Source organism: Notolepis coatsorum (genome assembly GCF_963971535.1).
Source record: "Notolepis coatsorum genome assembly, chromosome: 1".
In the NCBI taxonomy this organism is placed as follows: domain Eukaryota; kingdom Metazoa; phylum Chordata; class Actinopteri; order Aulopiformes; family Paralepididae; genus Notolepis; species Notolepis coatsorum.
Genome location: NC_140165.1, coordinates 26,282,161 through 26,299,313, shown reverse-complemented (window position 1 = coordinate 26,299,313; position 17,153 = coordinate 26,282,161). Strand labels below are relative to the sequence as shown.

The window sequence follows — 17,153 nt, the reverse complement described above, 5'->3', positions numbered from 1 at the left end:
TGTAGGTTTTTAGATAACAGGTATTAAGGGTATATCCTGTATAAGACAATTAACTAAATGGTGATTTCATTGGATGTGCACTGTCAACTAATGCTTGTATATCTTATCGTGTGTTGTCATGTTTGTTTATGTGTTTGTTTAAAAAATAATAAAAAAAATAAAATACAAAAAAGAACCACGCCAGTCTTTTTGACACGCGGGTTCGAAGTCATTCTTGCCTTGATACAAAAATCAAGGCGGCAATCTTTTTTTCCATAATCTTTTACCGTCTGTGAAACATTTTTGTGTTATGTTCTGCTGATTCGCCACTGCCATTTGCTTCCGGTGTTTCTGAAAATGTGTTTTTTAAACACCACATAAGCTGAAGAAGCTTGGTCACTACATCTGACTAAAATGCTGCTAACATCTGAGGGTCACTTGTTTTCTGAAAGGTGTTCCCATTATGATGATACTACCCGAGGAAGAATTCCTCTTCTTCCTTTTTAGACGCCGTATTAAGGCACAATAGAGCTTTTCACACTTTTCAGGGAAATAAATGCACAGATTTACATTTACGTTTAGTTATTTAGCTGACACTTTTAAGTCCTGTATGATCCTCACTTTAGTCATATCTGGTGAATTGCATAGGTTTATGTCATGTTTAAGACACATTTTCAGATGCAATGGAAGCCTATGGCAGAAAATAACTAACTAATAACTCAAATAAATAACATTGTGAAAAAAGAAGGCTGCCTCGATATTCGTACCAAGGCACAAGCATGAACACGTCAAAGAGACCGGCAATGGTCCTTTTTACGGCCCAGTCGGGGTTCATCTGTGCACCTTGCCTGGACCTCATTCCCGGCGTAACTCCGTCCACCGCGGCGTGTGCTTTGGTGTGCAGATGGTGTGGGAGAACGGCTGCACGGTGATAGTGATGCTGACGGCGCTGGTGGAGGATGGAGAGAAGCAGTGTGACCGCTACTGGCCCGACGAAGGCTCCTCTCTCTACCACATCTACGAGGTGAGAGCGCGGCTGGGTCTGTGTCTCTGTATAGGTATGAGATAAATAATAAATAATAATAAATAATTTATTGCATTTATATAGCGCTTTTCTAGACACGCAAAGCGCTTTACAATGTAGGGTGGAAATTGCCTCCTTCACCACCACTGGTAGCACCCAACCTTGGGCTACGCAGGCTCAATGGCTGCCATACACTGGCACCAGGCACACATCACACTACACGATGACTGAAAGGCTCAGGAGACAAGGGTTGATATCAGCCAATTAAGGGGGAGGGATGATTAGGTGGCCTTGATGTCAGATTCAGATTCCTTTAATGAGCCATATGTGTTCAAACACATTGTTACGGCAATTACAGTATATGCATTTTTTTTACATAGATCTTTTTTCCACATAACAAACAGCAACAACAGACACAGGACAAAGACAGTGCAGTGAAGGATTAATAATTTGAATAAATATATATATATATAAAGTGTATACAGTGTAAAGTAAAGTGCAGAGTTCCAGGTCAGTCCCAGTGCAGTATTTTTGCCAGTGTTATTGTTATTGTGTTATTGTATTGTCAGAGACCCGATTGGTAATTTGGCCAGGAACGTGAGAGAGAGAGAGTTACGTGACCAGGCATGCTAATACGTTTCCCCTTGTCGCACGAATAAAGACACACGCTGCAGGGGTAGCCTCTTATTGCAGATACAAACAAGGTGTCCAGAGTTGTAGTGTGAGCAGGCGGCAAATATGTCCACGTGCAAACGCTCTGACCAATCACAGCAAAGACACTGACGGCTCAGGGGGTAGAGCAGTCGTCTGGTGATCTGAAGGTTCCCGGTTCGATTCCGGCTCCCCCCAGCAGCGTGTCGAAGTGTCCTTGAGCAAAATGCTTAACCCCCAACTTCTTCAGACGAGCATGTTGGTACCTTGCGTGGTCGCCCCCACTGCCAGTGTGTGAGTGAGTGAATAGGTGAGGCATAGGCGGTGAAGTGCTTTGGATAAAAGCGATAAAAAGGTAAATGGAGTTAATTTACCATTTACAACAACAACATATAGCTTGTGATAAGATATGTGGATTTTGTTGGCTTACTTGAAGGAACACGCCAACATTTTGGGAAATTAGCTTACCATCTTCTCCAGAGAGAGACAAGAAGATAGATACCAGTCTCCTCTCTGTGCGTTCAGTAGAAAGCGATCTGGCTGCATGTTAGCCTAGCTTAGCACAATGAATGGAAGCGGACAGTGCCGGCTAACCGGCACTGTCCGCTTCCACTCATTGTGCTAAGCTAGGCTAACATGCAGCCAGATCGCTTTCTACTGAACGCACAGAGAGGAGACTGGTATCAATCTTCTTGTCTCTCTCTGGAGAAGACGATAAGCTAATTTCCAAGCTAATGTGCCCATTATGTAGCTGCTGTGTCATCATACAAGAAGATCATACAAGGGATTGGTCGCTCCGTGTTCAGGAGACTCAGGCGTGTAAAAGTATATTGGATCATGTCTCCAGCACCCCCACAGCCGTAGCTACAACCACTTGATGTCAAGGCTCTCATCCACATTCATTCATTTTCTCCCCCCCGCTCTCTCCTCCATGAGCTCAATGTAACGCGGAAGTGCAGTGGTCTATACCCAGACCTTTGACATTGTGGCGTGCATGCGTGCGTCTATGGCCCTCAGGTGAACTTGGTATCGGAGCACATATGGTGCAACGACTTCCTGGTGCGCAGTTTCTACCTGAAGAACGTCCAAACCCAAGAGACCAGGACCTTGACCCAGTTCCACTTCCTCAGCTGGCCCGCCCAGGGCATCCCCACCTCCACACGACCCCTACTGGACTTCCGCAGGTACCGCATCATCTTCATTATCATCATCATCTGTGTCAGACGGCCCAACAACTCATTCCTCCTTTATCGAGCTTTTAATGTATATGAACATGTTTGGCATTATTGGCGACACTGTCGACACATACACTCCGTTTTAACACACGTTTGGCATTATTGGCGACACATATGCTCCGTTTTAACACACGTTTGGCATTATTGGCGACACATATGCTCCGTGTTTTGTACATAGTGTGGCCCCAGTTTGTGCGGGATATTTGGGTTGCTGTTTTTTTCCTGGCACCAATTTAAACATAGTCTGGGATTAAGGGAAATTATTATAAGGAAGAACAAGGTGCTGGGTGGCGCAGCGGACATTGCGCTCGTCACCAACGCAAGAGACACCGGGTTCGACTCTGGCTGTCGGCGTTGCCTCCGGCTTGGGCCGGCCGTCATACTAACTCAATTGGCAGAGTTAGCAGGTGGAAGTCAATGGGTGGTAATCTGGACGTTGTGGACAGCGACTCCTACAGGTCGGTTGGGGGACGCCTGCACAGCAGAGGCAGGAAATGGCGGGGGTAGTGTGAGCCTCCCACACGTTACACCTCGCCAATGAGAGTCCACGCTGGCAGGTGAAAATATGTGACCGGCTGCCTCCACACGTATCGGAGGGGACATGTGATGCAAGGCTTCTATCCTCCCTACAACCGGCCTGTGGGGGGCATATGCGAGCAACGTTCAAGACAGGGGAGGGGAGAATTGGCACAGCGAAATTGGGATGGGAGAAAAATTTAAAAAAAAGAGGAGAAAAAGTAAAAAGAAAAAAAAGGAAGAGCAAGGTATAGCTATAAATATATTATAGTAAAATACTGCTGTAAAGTAGTTTTTTTGCGACAATAACGATAGAGATGGAAAATCTCTACCAAAACTCTCAACCATTTTTCTCTCATCCCATGAAGAAAAAAAACCCATAAGGTACTAGGTCACAGGATTACAGGATTAGAATTGGTTTTAAATATTATGCCCAATTCAAATGGTATGAACTACAGAAAACCTTTACATTAGAACATTATTATTAGAACATTAAAGTTTTGAACTCTGATATTTTAGATATTTTAGCTTGAACTTGTTTCCTGTGTGATTTGCCCATTTTGATGTGCGACTGAATCTTGAACTGTCTTGAACTGTACTTATTTGTCCACTGTGTTTTTATATATCTATTGTATGCAGGTCGCTCTTGGACAAGAGACCTCTCTGTCTCGATCCACATGTTTATATGAGGGACCAATACAAATTTATAATATAGAATATATTGGCATATCGAACAGCCCTACTTCACATGGTTATGTCATTTTAGAACGAAAGTTTGGATATTTTTTTGTTCCATCACAGGATTAGTCTAAGTAGGGGGGCCTTAACAATTTGGTTATTGATCATTGATCTGTATCGATACACGTAATCCAAAATATACTGTTCATATTGGATCATAACACATAAACCATTTTTTATGTTGTGTTTTCATTGATAAACAAGGCTTATTGAATGTGCATGTGCTACTCCAAACGTATAGTTTCATGCATGAAATTACACGTTATCCACAACTCTAGTATCTCTCCTCTTGTATAATGTGTAATTACGGCACCTGCTGGCCGTAAACGGTACTGCCACATCTTTAATAATTAATTTCCCAGGAGACCCATGTCCGTGCTTTTCTTTTTTTGCATGCAGACTTTCTGCAGAGCTAATTCTTGGTTTCTTAGTGGTCGAGGTATATTTGCTTTCCACTGTTGAAAAAAATAAAAACACCCCGCAGTCTGTGCGCGAAGAAACCACCACCAAGTCTTATTTGTTCTAGGCACACCAGCATGTCTTATCATTTGAATAGAGCCGGCAGTCGCAACGTGTTCTGTACGCTCTCCGGAACTCCCATCAATCGATAGAAAAATTACACATTGTCGCTTCCATTCAGTTTGCGGCTCCTCTTTTCCTCTTTTTTACTCTATCCCCCCCTCACAGTGAGCTGTGGTGTTCCACAAGGAGGCATACTAGGACCACTACTGTTCCTAATTTATGCAAATGACATGTCGTCAGTTTGTGACTGCAACTTGTTCTTGTTCGCGGACGACTCAGCCCTGCTGGTCTCTGACAAGAACAAGATACAGGTTGAAAAAACCCTCAGCTCAGAACTCGGCAGAATCTGCACCTGGCTCGCTGATAACAAACTATCATTACACCTGGGTAAAACAGAGTCCATTCTCTTCGGATCAAATAACAAACTCAGCAAGACTGACGGCTTCTCAGTTACAGTGGGTGACAATATTGTCACAAGGAAAGATGAAATTACATACCTGGGTTCCATCCTAGAGGCAAATCTTTCCTGTGACAAAATGGCATCCAATGTAATCAAAAAAGTCAACCAACGAACTAGATTCTTGTACCGGATCTCCTCTCTGGTAAACAAGAATACCCTGAAGACTCTGGCAGGAGCACTCATTCAAGGGTACTACGACTATGCTTGCACCTCATGGTACCAAAGCACCTCAAAGGCATTAAAAACAAGATTACAAACATCACAAAACAAACTGGTCAGACTACTACTTGACCTTACTCCTAGAACCCACCTCACCCCTGCCCACTTTGACTACCTAGGATGGCTTAGAGTAGACGACAGAGTACAGCAACTTGCAATGGGCCTGGTCTACAAGATACACTACACCACACAGGTACCCATGTACATGTCGAAATACTTCCCAAAGGTCAGTGAATACCACGCCCACAACACCAGAGGGAGCTCCACAAATCATATTCAACCCAGATTCGGCACAAACAAGGGACTAAACACATTTCGCAATTATGCCACAACAATGTGGAACGCCCTACCCACAGCCGTAAAAAGATGTGAATCCCTACCCACATTCAAAACCGCTCTTAAAGAGCACCTACGGGAGGCTGCAATTCTAAACTGGCCACCGTAAATGTCCAAACCCCACCCCCTCCTAATGTACAGTCTCCTCCCCATCATCATATGTACATATTCTCTGTTAGGATCTATGGGTAACAGTACTGTATATTTGCATATTGTATATATCACAAATGTAACAGTACTATATACCTGTATGTCATGTATGTCCCTATGCCATAAATGTCATGTATGTTGTGTATGTCATAGATGTCACTATGAATTGAAAATGGGGGACCCTGATGTAAACAAGACGAAAGTCTTTCTCTGATCTGCATCCCCTTAACAATTGTGTGTATTGAGCCGTACTGTATTGTACCCATTCTGCAATCTGTTAAAATAAAGTTTTCATTCATTCATTCATTCATTCATGAGTTGCCCGATTTCTACGCATGCTGCTCCCCTTTCTCCACCCGATGAGACCCTGAAGCATCTCCTCTCTGCCACCCTGATGTCATTTCACTCTCTCTCTCTCTTTGCTGATCCCATCTCTCCACGCCACCCCCCTCTCTCTCTCTATCTCTCTCTCTCTCTCGCTCTTTCTCTCTCTCTCTCTCTCTCACCCTGTACCCGGTGCAACGGAGGTCAGCGGGGGGCCCCACATGGTTTATTTAACATATCTGTCTGTGTCATTCTTGTGATTTGCAGCTAGTAGTCTGGGTCCAGTTGCATAGTCACAAAAATGATCATGGACTGATGTGGCTGCGGCGGGAGGTCCTTTGCCCTCTGCTCTCTTTCTCTCTGCCGTTTTTCTCTCTCTCTCTCTAACACACACTCCTACTGCTTGTCCGGCTGACTCCCTCACGCCTGTCAATCACGTGCGAGTGTCAGCCACGGAAGCATCATTGTACATATAAAGTTGTTATATATTGTATATATGTAACGGTTGTGACAACGTCACCTCAAACTTCGATGCCCCGAGGGAGTTTCGAACCCGGGTCTCCCACGCCGCGGGCAACATCACAGACCGCTATACCAAGAAGTGAACTCACTGCTTTGTAATGTGTCTATGTGTCTTTTGAGGATGAGAGTGAGTTTAAGGAGGGTGAGTGTAACGGATGGTATAGTGAAGCGCAGTCACGAAGGGCTGGGGTGAGTAGCGGTGCTGTGGGTTAAACTCACTCTCATCCTCAAAAGACACATAGACACGTTGCAAAGCAGTGAATTCACCTCTTGGTATAGCGGTCTGTGTTGTTGCCCGATGTGGGAGACCCGGGTTTGAAAACTCCCTCGGGACATCAAAGTTTGAGGTGACGTTGTCACAACCAAATATAAAGTTGTTATATATTGTATATAAAGTTGTTATATAATTGTATATATAAAGGGATAGTTCTGATTTTTGGGACGCCTAGCCCTATCTCTTACTTCCCAATGATGATGTCAATAGGTGAAGTCCTTTCTCAGTGCAATCCATGCTGTTCTTCGTACTAGCACGGGATAGTTGGCCACAATGCAAAGTCAATGACCGAGGCTCGTTGAAATCTACTTTGTGTGCACCGTGGAGTAGATTTTAGCGAGCCTCAGTTAGCTTGTACAGGAGTGTGACTTTGCTGACTTTGGGCCAGAGCTGGTATGAGGAACAGCATGGATTGCGCTGAGAAAGGACTCCACCAATCAACGTCATCATTGGGAAGTAAGAAACCGGACTAGGGATCCAAAGATCACAACTATCCTTTCAGGGAAGCATGTGAGATCTGTTGCTAGCTGGTAGTCCTTTAATTCATCCAATGAACCCCTGCCTTTCCCTGCAACTGGCTCAAAACCATCACCTGGAAAAGGCCATTATTCTACTTTTATTAAAGATAAGGAGCATTCATTCATGTTGTGAGTTTCAAAATTGATTTAGTTTTTGCCAGCCATAGTTCTGTGTTGGCATCACGCTATGCATGTTAGTAGAAAGACAGTAAGCAGAATTAATTCCCGCTATTCACCTGTATTACCATGCAAAGCACCAGATATGTAGATGTGATGCTACAATTTCTGCTTACAATACCTCAACAAACAAAACTAAATGTGCAGGTGCTTTTGGGGTGAATTTAAATGACTGGTTTTGTAGACTAGATTCTTAAAAATGTGGATTATAGAGGTATGCTGTATTTTAAAGCCCCAATCAGGAATCTTGTCTACCGTATAGATGTGGGATGGTATTGACATTCTTGATGAGCTTGATTTGAAGACGGAACTTTACTAACCTGTTTTATTCATCAAATTCACGCACGCATGCACATACACATACACACACACACACACACACACACACACACACACACACATCCTCTATAACCATCTCCTTACTCATTCTCACAATCTGCCATGAAGCCTCTTTGTTTGATCTCCATTATTACTAACTGTGACTTTTAAATTCCTCTCACGTCTTCGTAAGTTGTCCATACATTGTCTCTTTTCCTCCACCTTGAATACACCTCCTCCCTGAGACACAGTAATGGCTCATGCTGCCTCCCATCTCTCTGTCTGTGTCTGTCTGCTCACAGGAAAGTGAATAAGTGCTACAGAGGCCGGTCCTGCCCCATCATCGTGCACTGCAGGTAAACCTCTTGAAGGAACACGCCAACATTTTGGGAAATTAGCTTACTGTCTTCTCCAGAGAGAGACAAGAAGATAGATACCAGTTTCCTCTCTGTGCGTTCAGTAGAAAGCTATCTGGCTGCATGTTAGCCTAGCTTAGCACAATGAATGGAATCGGACAGTGCCGGTTAGCCTAGGCATTGTCCACCTCCCCCGAAGGCTAACCGCCGGCACTGTCCGCTTCCATTCATTGTGCTAAGCTAGGCTAACATGCAGCCAGATAGCTTTCTACTGAACGCACAGAGAGGAAACTGGTATCTATATTCTTGTCTCTCTCTGGAGAAGATGATAAGCTAATTTCCCAAAATGTTGGCGTGTTCCTTTAACGAGCAACACAACCTTATTAACGCACCGACTTTGTTATCCACTGGAACATTTAAATCTGCCTTTGGACAACATAACATAACATGTAATAAAACTAGGGATGTCCGATATTATCGGCCTACCGATATTATCGGCCGATATCGGCATTAAAATGTGATATCGGAAAATATCTGTATTGGTTTAAAAAAATATATATATATATTTTTTTTTACATTTTTTTATTTATTGTCAAAAGTATGCATAATGTTGTGTTAATTCCACAACAAGAGATATGTAATGTTAATTACCTGAAATTATTCAATTTTTTGGGGGGGGAAACCCTGCATATATCGGTATCGGTTGATATCGGTTGATATCGGTATCGGAAATTAAGAGTTGGACAATATCGGTATATCGGTATCGGTAAAAAAAGCCAATATCGAGCATCCCTAAATAAAACACATAGCAATGTAATAAAACACATACCAACGTAATAGAAATACTTAAATAAAACACATAGCAATGTAATAAAACACAACAATGTAATAAGAACATTTAAATAAAACATTTAAACTCACTTAGGTAGAACTTCTAAATCAGCAGTCTCACCTCTATCTAAAGTCATTTTGAGGACCATATCTACGTAAATATCATACTTCTGAAGTATAAACAAACTATACAGCCCAGGCGGCTAGGTGGTGTAGTGGGCAAGGCGCTCGCCACCAATGCAGGAGACGCTGGGTTCGAGCCCAGCTCTCCGCATTGCTATCAGCTTGGCCGGTCGTTCATACTAATACAATTGGCAGTATTAGGGGGTGGGAAGCTGATGGGTGGGGATCGGACGTTGTGGACAGCGACTCCTGCAAACGACCTGTTTGGTGCGCCTGCGCAGCAGAATCAGGAAGCGACGGGGGCGGCGTGTCCCTCCCACGCAGACCTCCGACACTGAGAGATCGCGCTGTGCAGGTGAAAAGATGCGACGGCTGCCTCCTCGAGTACCGGAGGGGACACGTGATGTAAGGCTTCGTCCACATTGCAGCCGGCTTGTGGGAGGCATGGCCAACAGCGTTCGAGACAGGGGAGGGTAGAATTGGACGATACGAAATTGGGATGGGAGAAAAATAGAAAATGGGAGAAAAAGTAGATAAAAAAACTATACAGCAATATTATTCTGTGTAATGTGTTTTATGTAGGTACTCAAAGGCACTTGTTTTAGAGCTAATGTTGCCATTTTCAAATTATCAGTAAAGGAACTATTTCTCACTTGAGGTGTGTTTAGAATCTTCCTTCCAGCAAGGCAGGTAACCATAGTAACCACTCTTCAAACATTCCATGCAGGGCAAAGATACACTGCACACTCAACCCTACAATAAATTGACTGGATCAGCTTTTATTTTTCAAATGTGTTTGACTCAGAATTGTCGGTTTCATTGAAATCTAGACAATAGACCGCAGAGGTGACATTCCATTTGGCCCCGCCCCCTAGTTCAAAAGCTTCTATAGTTTACTATGGAGACTGTATGGTATTTTGCAGTAAACCACATTTAATCCACTCAAGAAATCCTCAGCATTAATGAGTATACTTATAACTATCTGACAACAAAATCTCGTACTTCTACATGTATTTCCAAGAAACTCACAAGTGTAGTTTAAGCTACAAGCTACAACCTGCAGCCATGTCACAGTATCACGCACATCATGGCTATAGGTAGCTAGCCAACCACCATGAGTCTGCTGGAGCCTAACGTAGTGTTATTGATTTATTTTTTTGTATCCACTTTTTCTATTTTTCTCCCATCCCAATTACCCGCTGTGCCAATTCTCCCCTCCCCTGTCTTGAACGTTGCTCGCATATGCCCCCCACTGGCCGGTTGTAGGGAGGATAAAAGCCTTGCATCACGTGTCCCCTCCGATACACGAGGAGGCAGCCTGTCACATCTTTTCACCTGCCAGCGCGGACTCTCATTGGCGAGGTGTAACGTGTGGGAGGCTCACACTACCCCCGCCATTTCCTGTCTCTGCTGTGCAGGCGTCCCCAACCGACCTGTAGGAGTCGCTGTCCACAACATCCAGATTACCACCCATCGACTTCCACCCGCTAACTCTGCCAATTGAGTTAGTATGACGACTGGCTCAAGCCGGAGTCGAACCCGGTGTCTCTTGCGTTGGTGACGAGCGCAATGTCCGCTGCGCCACCCAGCCACGTCATTGATTGATTGATTGAAACTTTTATTAACAGATTGCAGAATGGGTACAATACAGTACGGCTCAATACAAACAACTGCTAAGAGGATGCAGACCAGAAAAAGACATTCGTCCTGTTTACATCAGGGTCCCCCATTTTCAATTCATCAAGACATTTATGACATACATGACATACAGATATACAGTACTGTTTCATCAAGACATTTATGACATACAAGACATACAAATATACAGTACTGTTTCAGAAAAAGAGATCATAAAAATATATACATTCAAAGGGGAAGAAACTGTACATTGGAGGGGGTTGGGTGGGTAGGGGGTTTGTGCGGGGGGAGGGGGTTAGGACATTTACCGGGGCCAGTTTCTAATTGCAGCCCCCCCGTTGGTGCTCTTTGAGGGCGGTTTTGATGGAGGGTAACATAGGGATTCACATTATTTTACGGCTGTGGTTAGGGCGTTCCACATTATTGTGGCATAATTGCAAAACGTGTTTAGTCCCTTGTTTGAGCCGAATCTGGGTTGAACATGATTTGTGGAACTCCCTCTGGTGTCGTGGAATTCACTGACCTTTGGGAAGTATTTCGACATGTACATGGGTATCTTAGTGGTGTAGTGTATCTTGTAGACCAGGCCCATTGCAAGTTGCTGTACTCTGTCGTCTACTCTAAAACATGGTAGACTCTTAACACTCTTAACACTTATTTGGAAACATGTATCCAAATAAGATAACTTAGCCAGTGGTTAGCTGGTAATACTTGAATGTGACTGGTTTTCTTCTCGGGAAAATGTAGTCCATTCATAATTAAAGTGTAGAACTTCCTCATTTCAGCCTTAAAGATACAGTACAATGATGTTTTAAGTCATAAATTGCTTATTGTGTTAATGTCATACAGTAAGTATAGTTTTTTTCAGCCTCAGAAGTATAATTTGTTTTGATATAAGTGTTTTAGGTCACCCAAATTATATAGAAACAACGGTATTCCCTGAGGCACATTTACACAATGCTAAATTTAAGGTATTTTTAACTGGGGGCGGGACTATAGTGTAACTAATATAATTAATTTCTATCTAAAGTGGGTGTGGCTTAAACTGTGAGCGGACACCTTGAAATCGGAGATAGCGTCAGCATACTATCAACCACTCATCCTGTAATGTTATAGATAGAGTATCACATGCAATAGCTCCATGATTCCAAAATAGACAAGAGGTATTTATGAAAAATCAAACAAGTTATTATGGATAAGATATAAGGGGTGTAAAAAGTACCCAGAAATTATACTTAAGTGAAAGTATGGGTACCGTCTCAAAATCTGACTCAAGTAAAAGTCAAAGTATCTGGCAAAAAACACACTTGAGTAAAAGTCAAAAAGTCCTACTTTTAAATGTACTTAAGTACTAAAAAGTAAAAGTAATTTTTTTTTGAAAGGGATAGACCAGAGGTCTCAAACTCATTCCATCGTGGGCCAAGTTTTCATTTTAACTATACATTGCACCAGGTGAGTTAGTTGAAGAGGTGAGCCAATTAGTGAAATCATCAGCTGGTGTTTAGGCAAGGCTGGAATGAAACCAAGCATACACTCTGCCCACAATGGAATGTGTTCTGTGATAGACAATGCTGAAATGAAAGAACAGAGGACACTTTTTTTGCATTAAAATTATTTAATGCACTTCTCCATTGAAGGTAAACTAACATGGACGGCATTCACATCACAGCATGAATAATATGACAATATTAAAAACAGAATGGTGTATCCTGAATAATATCACAATATTAACCACAGCATACTGGATTATCCTGAATAATATCACAATATTAAAGGCAGAATACTGGAGTACCCTGAATAATATCACAATATTAAATACAGAATACTGGAGTACCCTGAATAATATCACAATATTAAAGACAATACTGGAGTACCCTGAATAATATCACAATATTAACCACAGCATAATGCGGATCTGACTGTCTATTCTTCTGATAGCAGATCCCCGCTTTCTAGTGTTGCACAAGGACCAATCAGCATGGGTATGGGCGGGTTCATTTTCCATTGATGAGGATTTGATTGGCTGTTTACCTGCGGTCGCAGGATTAATAACGTTAACATTAGTTTGGCCAGATAAACAATTAAAATATACTACAGTAATTAAAATGGTTGGACCTGTGAGATTTGTACTTTGTAGGTCTGCATTTTAAATGTAAGGAGTAAAAAGTATGTTTTTTTTCTCTGAAATGTAATGGAGTAAAAGTACAAAGTATACAAACCTAATAATACTCGAGTAAAGTACAAATCCCCCAAAACAGTACACTTAAGTATTGTAACGAAGTACAATTACTCAAGTACTTTACACCCCGGGCCCTTATATAGTTTACCCTTTGATTATTGGTGCATTTCTGAATAATGGTATTTGGATTCAGGCACGTCCCTGAATAAATACCACATATGCCCACTTGATGGCAGACATGCATCATGAATTATATGCAGAGCCAAAGCTGCATGAATGAATGAATGAATGAAAACTTTATTTAACAGATTGCAGAATGGGTACAATACAGTACGGCTCAATACATCTTGCACTACCTCCTTCGGATGAGACTCTGTCTAAACCGAGGCCCTGACTGAATCTCGGTCGTTAATTAAAGAACCCAGCACGCCTAACGCAAAGAGTAAGGGGTTCCCCGACGTTCATCAAGGCCACCTACCTTCCCCTTAATTGGCTGATATCAATCCCTGTCTCCTGAGCCGTTCAGCCATTGTGATGTGTGGCTGGTGCCAGTGTATGGCAGCCATTGAGCCTGCATAGCCCATGTTGGGTGCTACCCAGTGGTGGTGAAGGAGGCAATTTCCACCCTACATTGTGGAGAGCGCTTTGAGTGTCTAGAAAAGCGCTATATAAATGTAATGAATTATTATTATTAGTGTCCGTCTGATATTCGTGTCATCCTGAGAGATTAGATCTAACAGTTTGTGACCTAGGTTTGATTGATTGATTGATTGAAAACGTTATGAACAGATATATGCAACAAATACACATTTCTGACTTTGGATGTTTTCTAAGAGTCTGTGTCTTTCCCACAGTGATGGCACTGGCCGGACTGGAACCTATATCCTGATTGACATGGTTCTGAACCGCATGGCTAAAGGTGAGGCTAGTGTGAGTGTGTGTGTGTGTGTGTGTGTGTGTGTGTGTGTGTGTGTGTGTGTGTAGGTGTGTGTGTGTGTGTGTGTGTGTGGGTGTGTGTGAGGCTAGTCAGTGTGAGGCTAGTGTGTGTGGGTGTGTGTGAGGCTAGTGTGGGTGTGTGAGGCTAGTGTGTGTGTGGGTGTGTGGGTGAGACTAGTGGGTGTGTGTGTGTTTGTACATGTGTGTCTGACTGCATGTCTATGTGTGTGTACATGTGTGTTTGACTGCATGTGTGTGTGTGTGTGTGTGTGTGTGTGTGTGTGTGTGTGTGTGTGTGTGTGTGTGTGTGTGTGTGTGTGTGTGTGTACATGTGTGTTTGTTTGTACATGTGTGTCTGACTATATGTGTGTGTGTGTGTGTGTGTGTGTGTGTGTGTTTGTACATGTGTGACTGACTGACTGCATGTGTGTGTGTGTGTGTGTGTGTGTGTGTGTGTGTGTGTGTGTGTGTGTGTGTGTGTGTGTGTGTGTGTGTGTGTGTGTGTGTGTGTGTGTGTGTGTGTGTGTGTGTGTGTGTGTGTGTGTGTGTGTGTGTGTGTGTGTGTGCGTAATTGCTATAGGAGTGCTAAATTGTTCACTTATGCATTGATTACGCTACAAGTATTTCATGCCACCTAAAGTAAAAGAAAATCCATTCCCTTCTCCAGGTGTGAAGGAGATCGACATCGCTGCTACACTGGAGCATGTCCGGGACCAACGACCAGGAATGGTGCGCACCAAGGTAAGTCTCCATATAGTAGATTAAATACATTGTATTTTGGTTCCGTTTAGCCCAAATGGCCATCATTTGGGATTTAGGAAACATTTTGAGGACAGACTTTGCCTCCAGGGTAATTTTATGAAATTTGCAGATATAGCGTAAAATAATAATTTTCCATGCTTCAAATACAAATCAGTACTTCTGAGTTCCAACCCAAGTTCCATGGGCTAAACTATGTTCAGCACACTTCTGTTGAATGAGTTAAACTATGTCCAGCACACCTCCGTTTCATAACTATGATGATCACACACAAGCACACATGAGCACACACATACACACACACAACACACATTCTGCACTCGCTCACACACAAACGTACCACAGGTCACTTTAAACACGTAAGAAAAGGACACTTTAATTAAAGGAAGGGGGAAAAGAAGGTCACTTTAAGGAAAGAACTTGTTGTGATTATTGTATAGTATAGTTAGTACTAGCAAGTATAGCATATGGACAGAGTAAAACTGTATATTGTATAGTAGTGTACATAGGACACAGTGCTCAACACTGTATTGCATTTATCTCAGGATTTATTACATGTCTATTCTATCATGTCTTTTTATGTCTACTTTATCATCTTCTACTTATTTTATTTACTATTGCATTCTTGCACAATCGAAGCGGGTATGGCCAACCACATTTAACTGTATGCCCTGGTATGTATGTGATAAATAAACCTCTTGAATCTTGAATCAGCACAGCTCGGTTTCATGAGCTAAACTATGTTCACCACACCTGAATTAATGCTGATTAAATGTATATTATACTCTATGTACTGGCAAGTTATCTTATTTCAAAAACGTTGGCAATAATGGCATGTGATGTTAAACACATTCCCAATTAAAGAAAAAAATAAAGAATACTTAAGTATATTTTCTGTGAGTAAACTTACGTTTTTAAGTATTCAAAAGTATACTAATGTTGCGTTAAATTGAAACCACTTAAGTTGTACTTAGTGATAAATATATCAAAAGTATAGTATATTTTTGGTTACTTTTGCTTACCGAAATAGTAAAGATTGTATTAAAGAATATACTTTCAGAAAAATGCACACAAATGTTTGACTTGGGTTATCTTCCAGGATCAGTTTGAGTTTGCCCTGACAGCCGTCGCGGAGGAAGTCAATGCCATCCTGAAGGCCTTGCCCCAGTGAAGCTGATGACCCATGCCTGCCTGCCTGCCTGCCTGCCAGTACCTCGCCCTACTCCCAACGCACCCACCGACCGACCAGCCGACCGACCGCCCGTCCGTCCCGTTGCACTTGGAATTGTAATCTTCTCGAATCATCGACCGTGTCTTACCTTGCCTTCTCTCTCTCTCTCTCTCTCTCTCTCTCTTTACGATGATCACGTCGATGGTGAATGACCTCATACTTCTCCTTGCGCCATTGGATGATGCCTTGAAACTCTTCATAACATTGATGATGTCACACAAAAAAGGACCTTCTGCCACCTTCATTTTCAGCCCGGTACTGATGTAAAGTAGAGACGTACTTGGTCGAGTTTAGTGAAAAAGGAAGACATCAACCCTGATTTCAATGAACCCTTTGAGAGACAGTGTGATCTCTTCAGAAATCTCCTTTTGAACAAGTCATTTAATCTTGTGTCGAGTCCTAACAAAACATTGTCAGAACATCCGAACATTTCTCATTCTCAGAAAAAACTCTACAAACAGGCTGAATTGACCTCTCTCTCGAGCTCCGCCCTCTTCTCTTGATCCTCCAATCACAACTGTTCCCTTGCGGATGAGCAACAGCTGTGATTTGGAGGATCAAGAAAAGGGCGTTTGAGATACATCATTTGTAACTAATAAAACACGTCAAGTGAATTTGTCTCACCGCCACTGGGAGATTTGCAGAAGAACATGAGTGTAAGACTTGAAGCAGGGTTAAATTACTTGTTTTGTTTGGATATCTTTGTGCAGCACTCAGTCATGTTGGGAAGTGACGAATGATGGTGGGCTAAAGGAACCCTGGACCAAAATATAACGCTGATCGCAGGACTAGAAACTGCTCTGGTACAAATTATTATTGGTTTGAGCGTCACTGTGCTGAAGAGTTGGACTATGTGACATTATGACAGTGACTTTCATCTTTTCAAGCATTTTATACTTGAAATGGAGTATTTAATACTTTCTGGAATAGTGTGACATCATAATGACATCACAAATCCCAACTCTTTAAGTCATTAAAGGGGCACTTTCACAAGAAATAAACAATGCCGATTTATTTTGCACGTAATCTCACACACATTTAAAATGTCTCAACAGTTTTGTACATATTAATTTAGTTTATTGAGAGTGAATGACTTTGAATATGGCCACCAGTGATGTCATCTGGGACATTGAATCC

General features: G+C 42.4%; 1 protein-coding gene across 1 annotated transcript in view; it reads left to right on the top strand.

The window, feature by feature from the left end:
* ptprnb (protein tyrosine phosphatase receptor type Nb) overlaps positions 1-15,956 on the top strand; it is a gene marked incomplete at both ends in the record, with an annotated part of 74,876 nt that extends 58,920 nt beyond the window's left edge. The window contains 6 exons of the mRNA XM_084313433.1: positions 884-1,003; positions 2,672-2,838; positions 8,266-8,319; positions 13,945-14,009; positions 14,694-14,767; positions 15,885-15,956. Of these exons, the coding sequence (XP_084169559.1) occupies positions 884-1,003; positions 2,672-2,838; positions 8,266-8,319; positions 13,945-14,009; positions 14,694-14,767; positions 15,885-15,956 (552 nt within the window). The remainder of the gene's footprint in view (positions 1-883; positions 1,004-2,671; positions 2,839-8,265; positions 8,320-13,944; positions 14,010-14,693; positions 14,768-15,884) is intronic.
* Between the last annotated feature and the right edge of the window lie 1,197 nt (positions 15,957-17,153).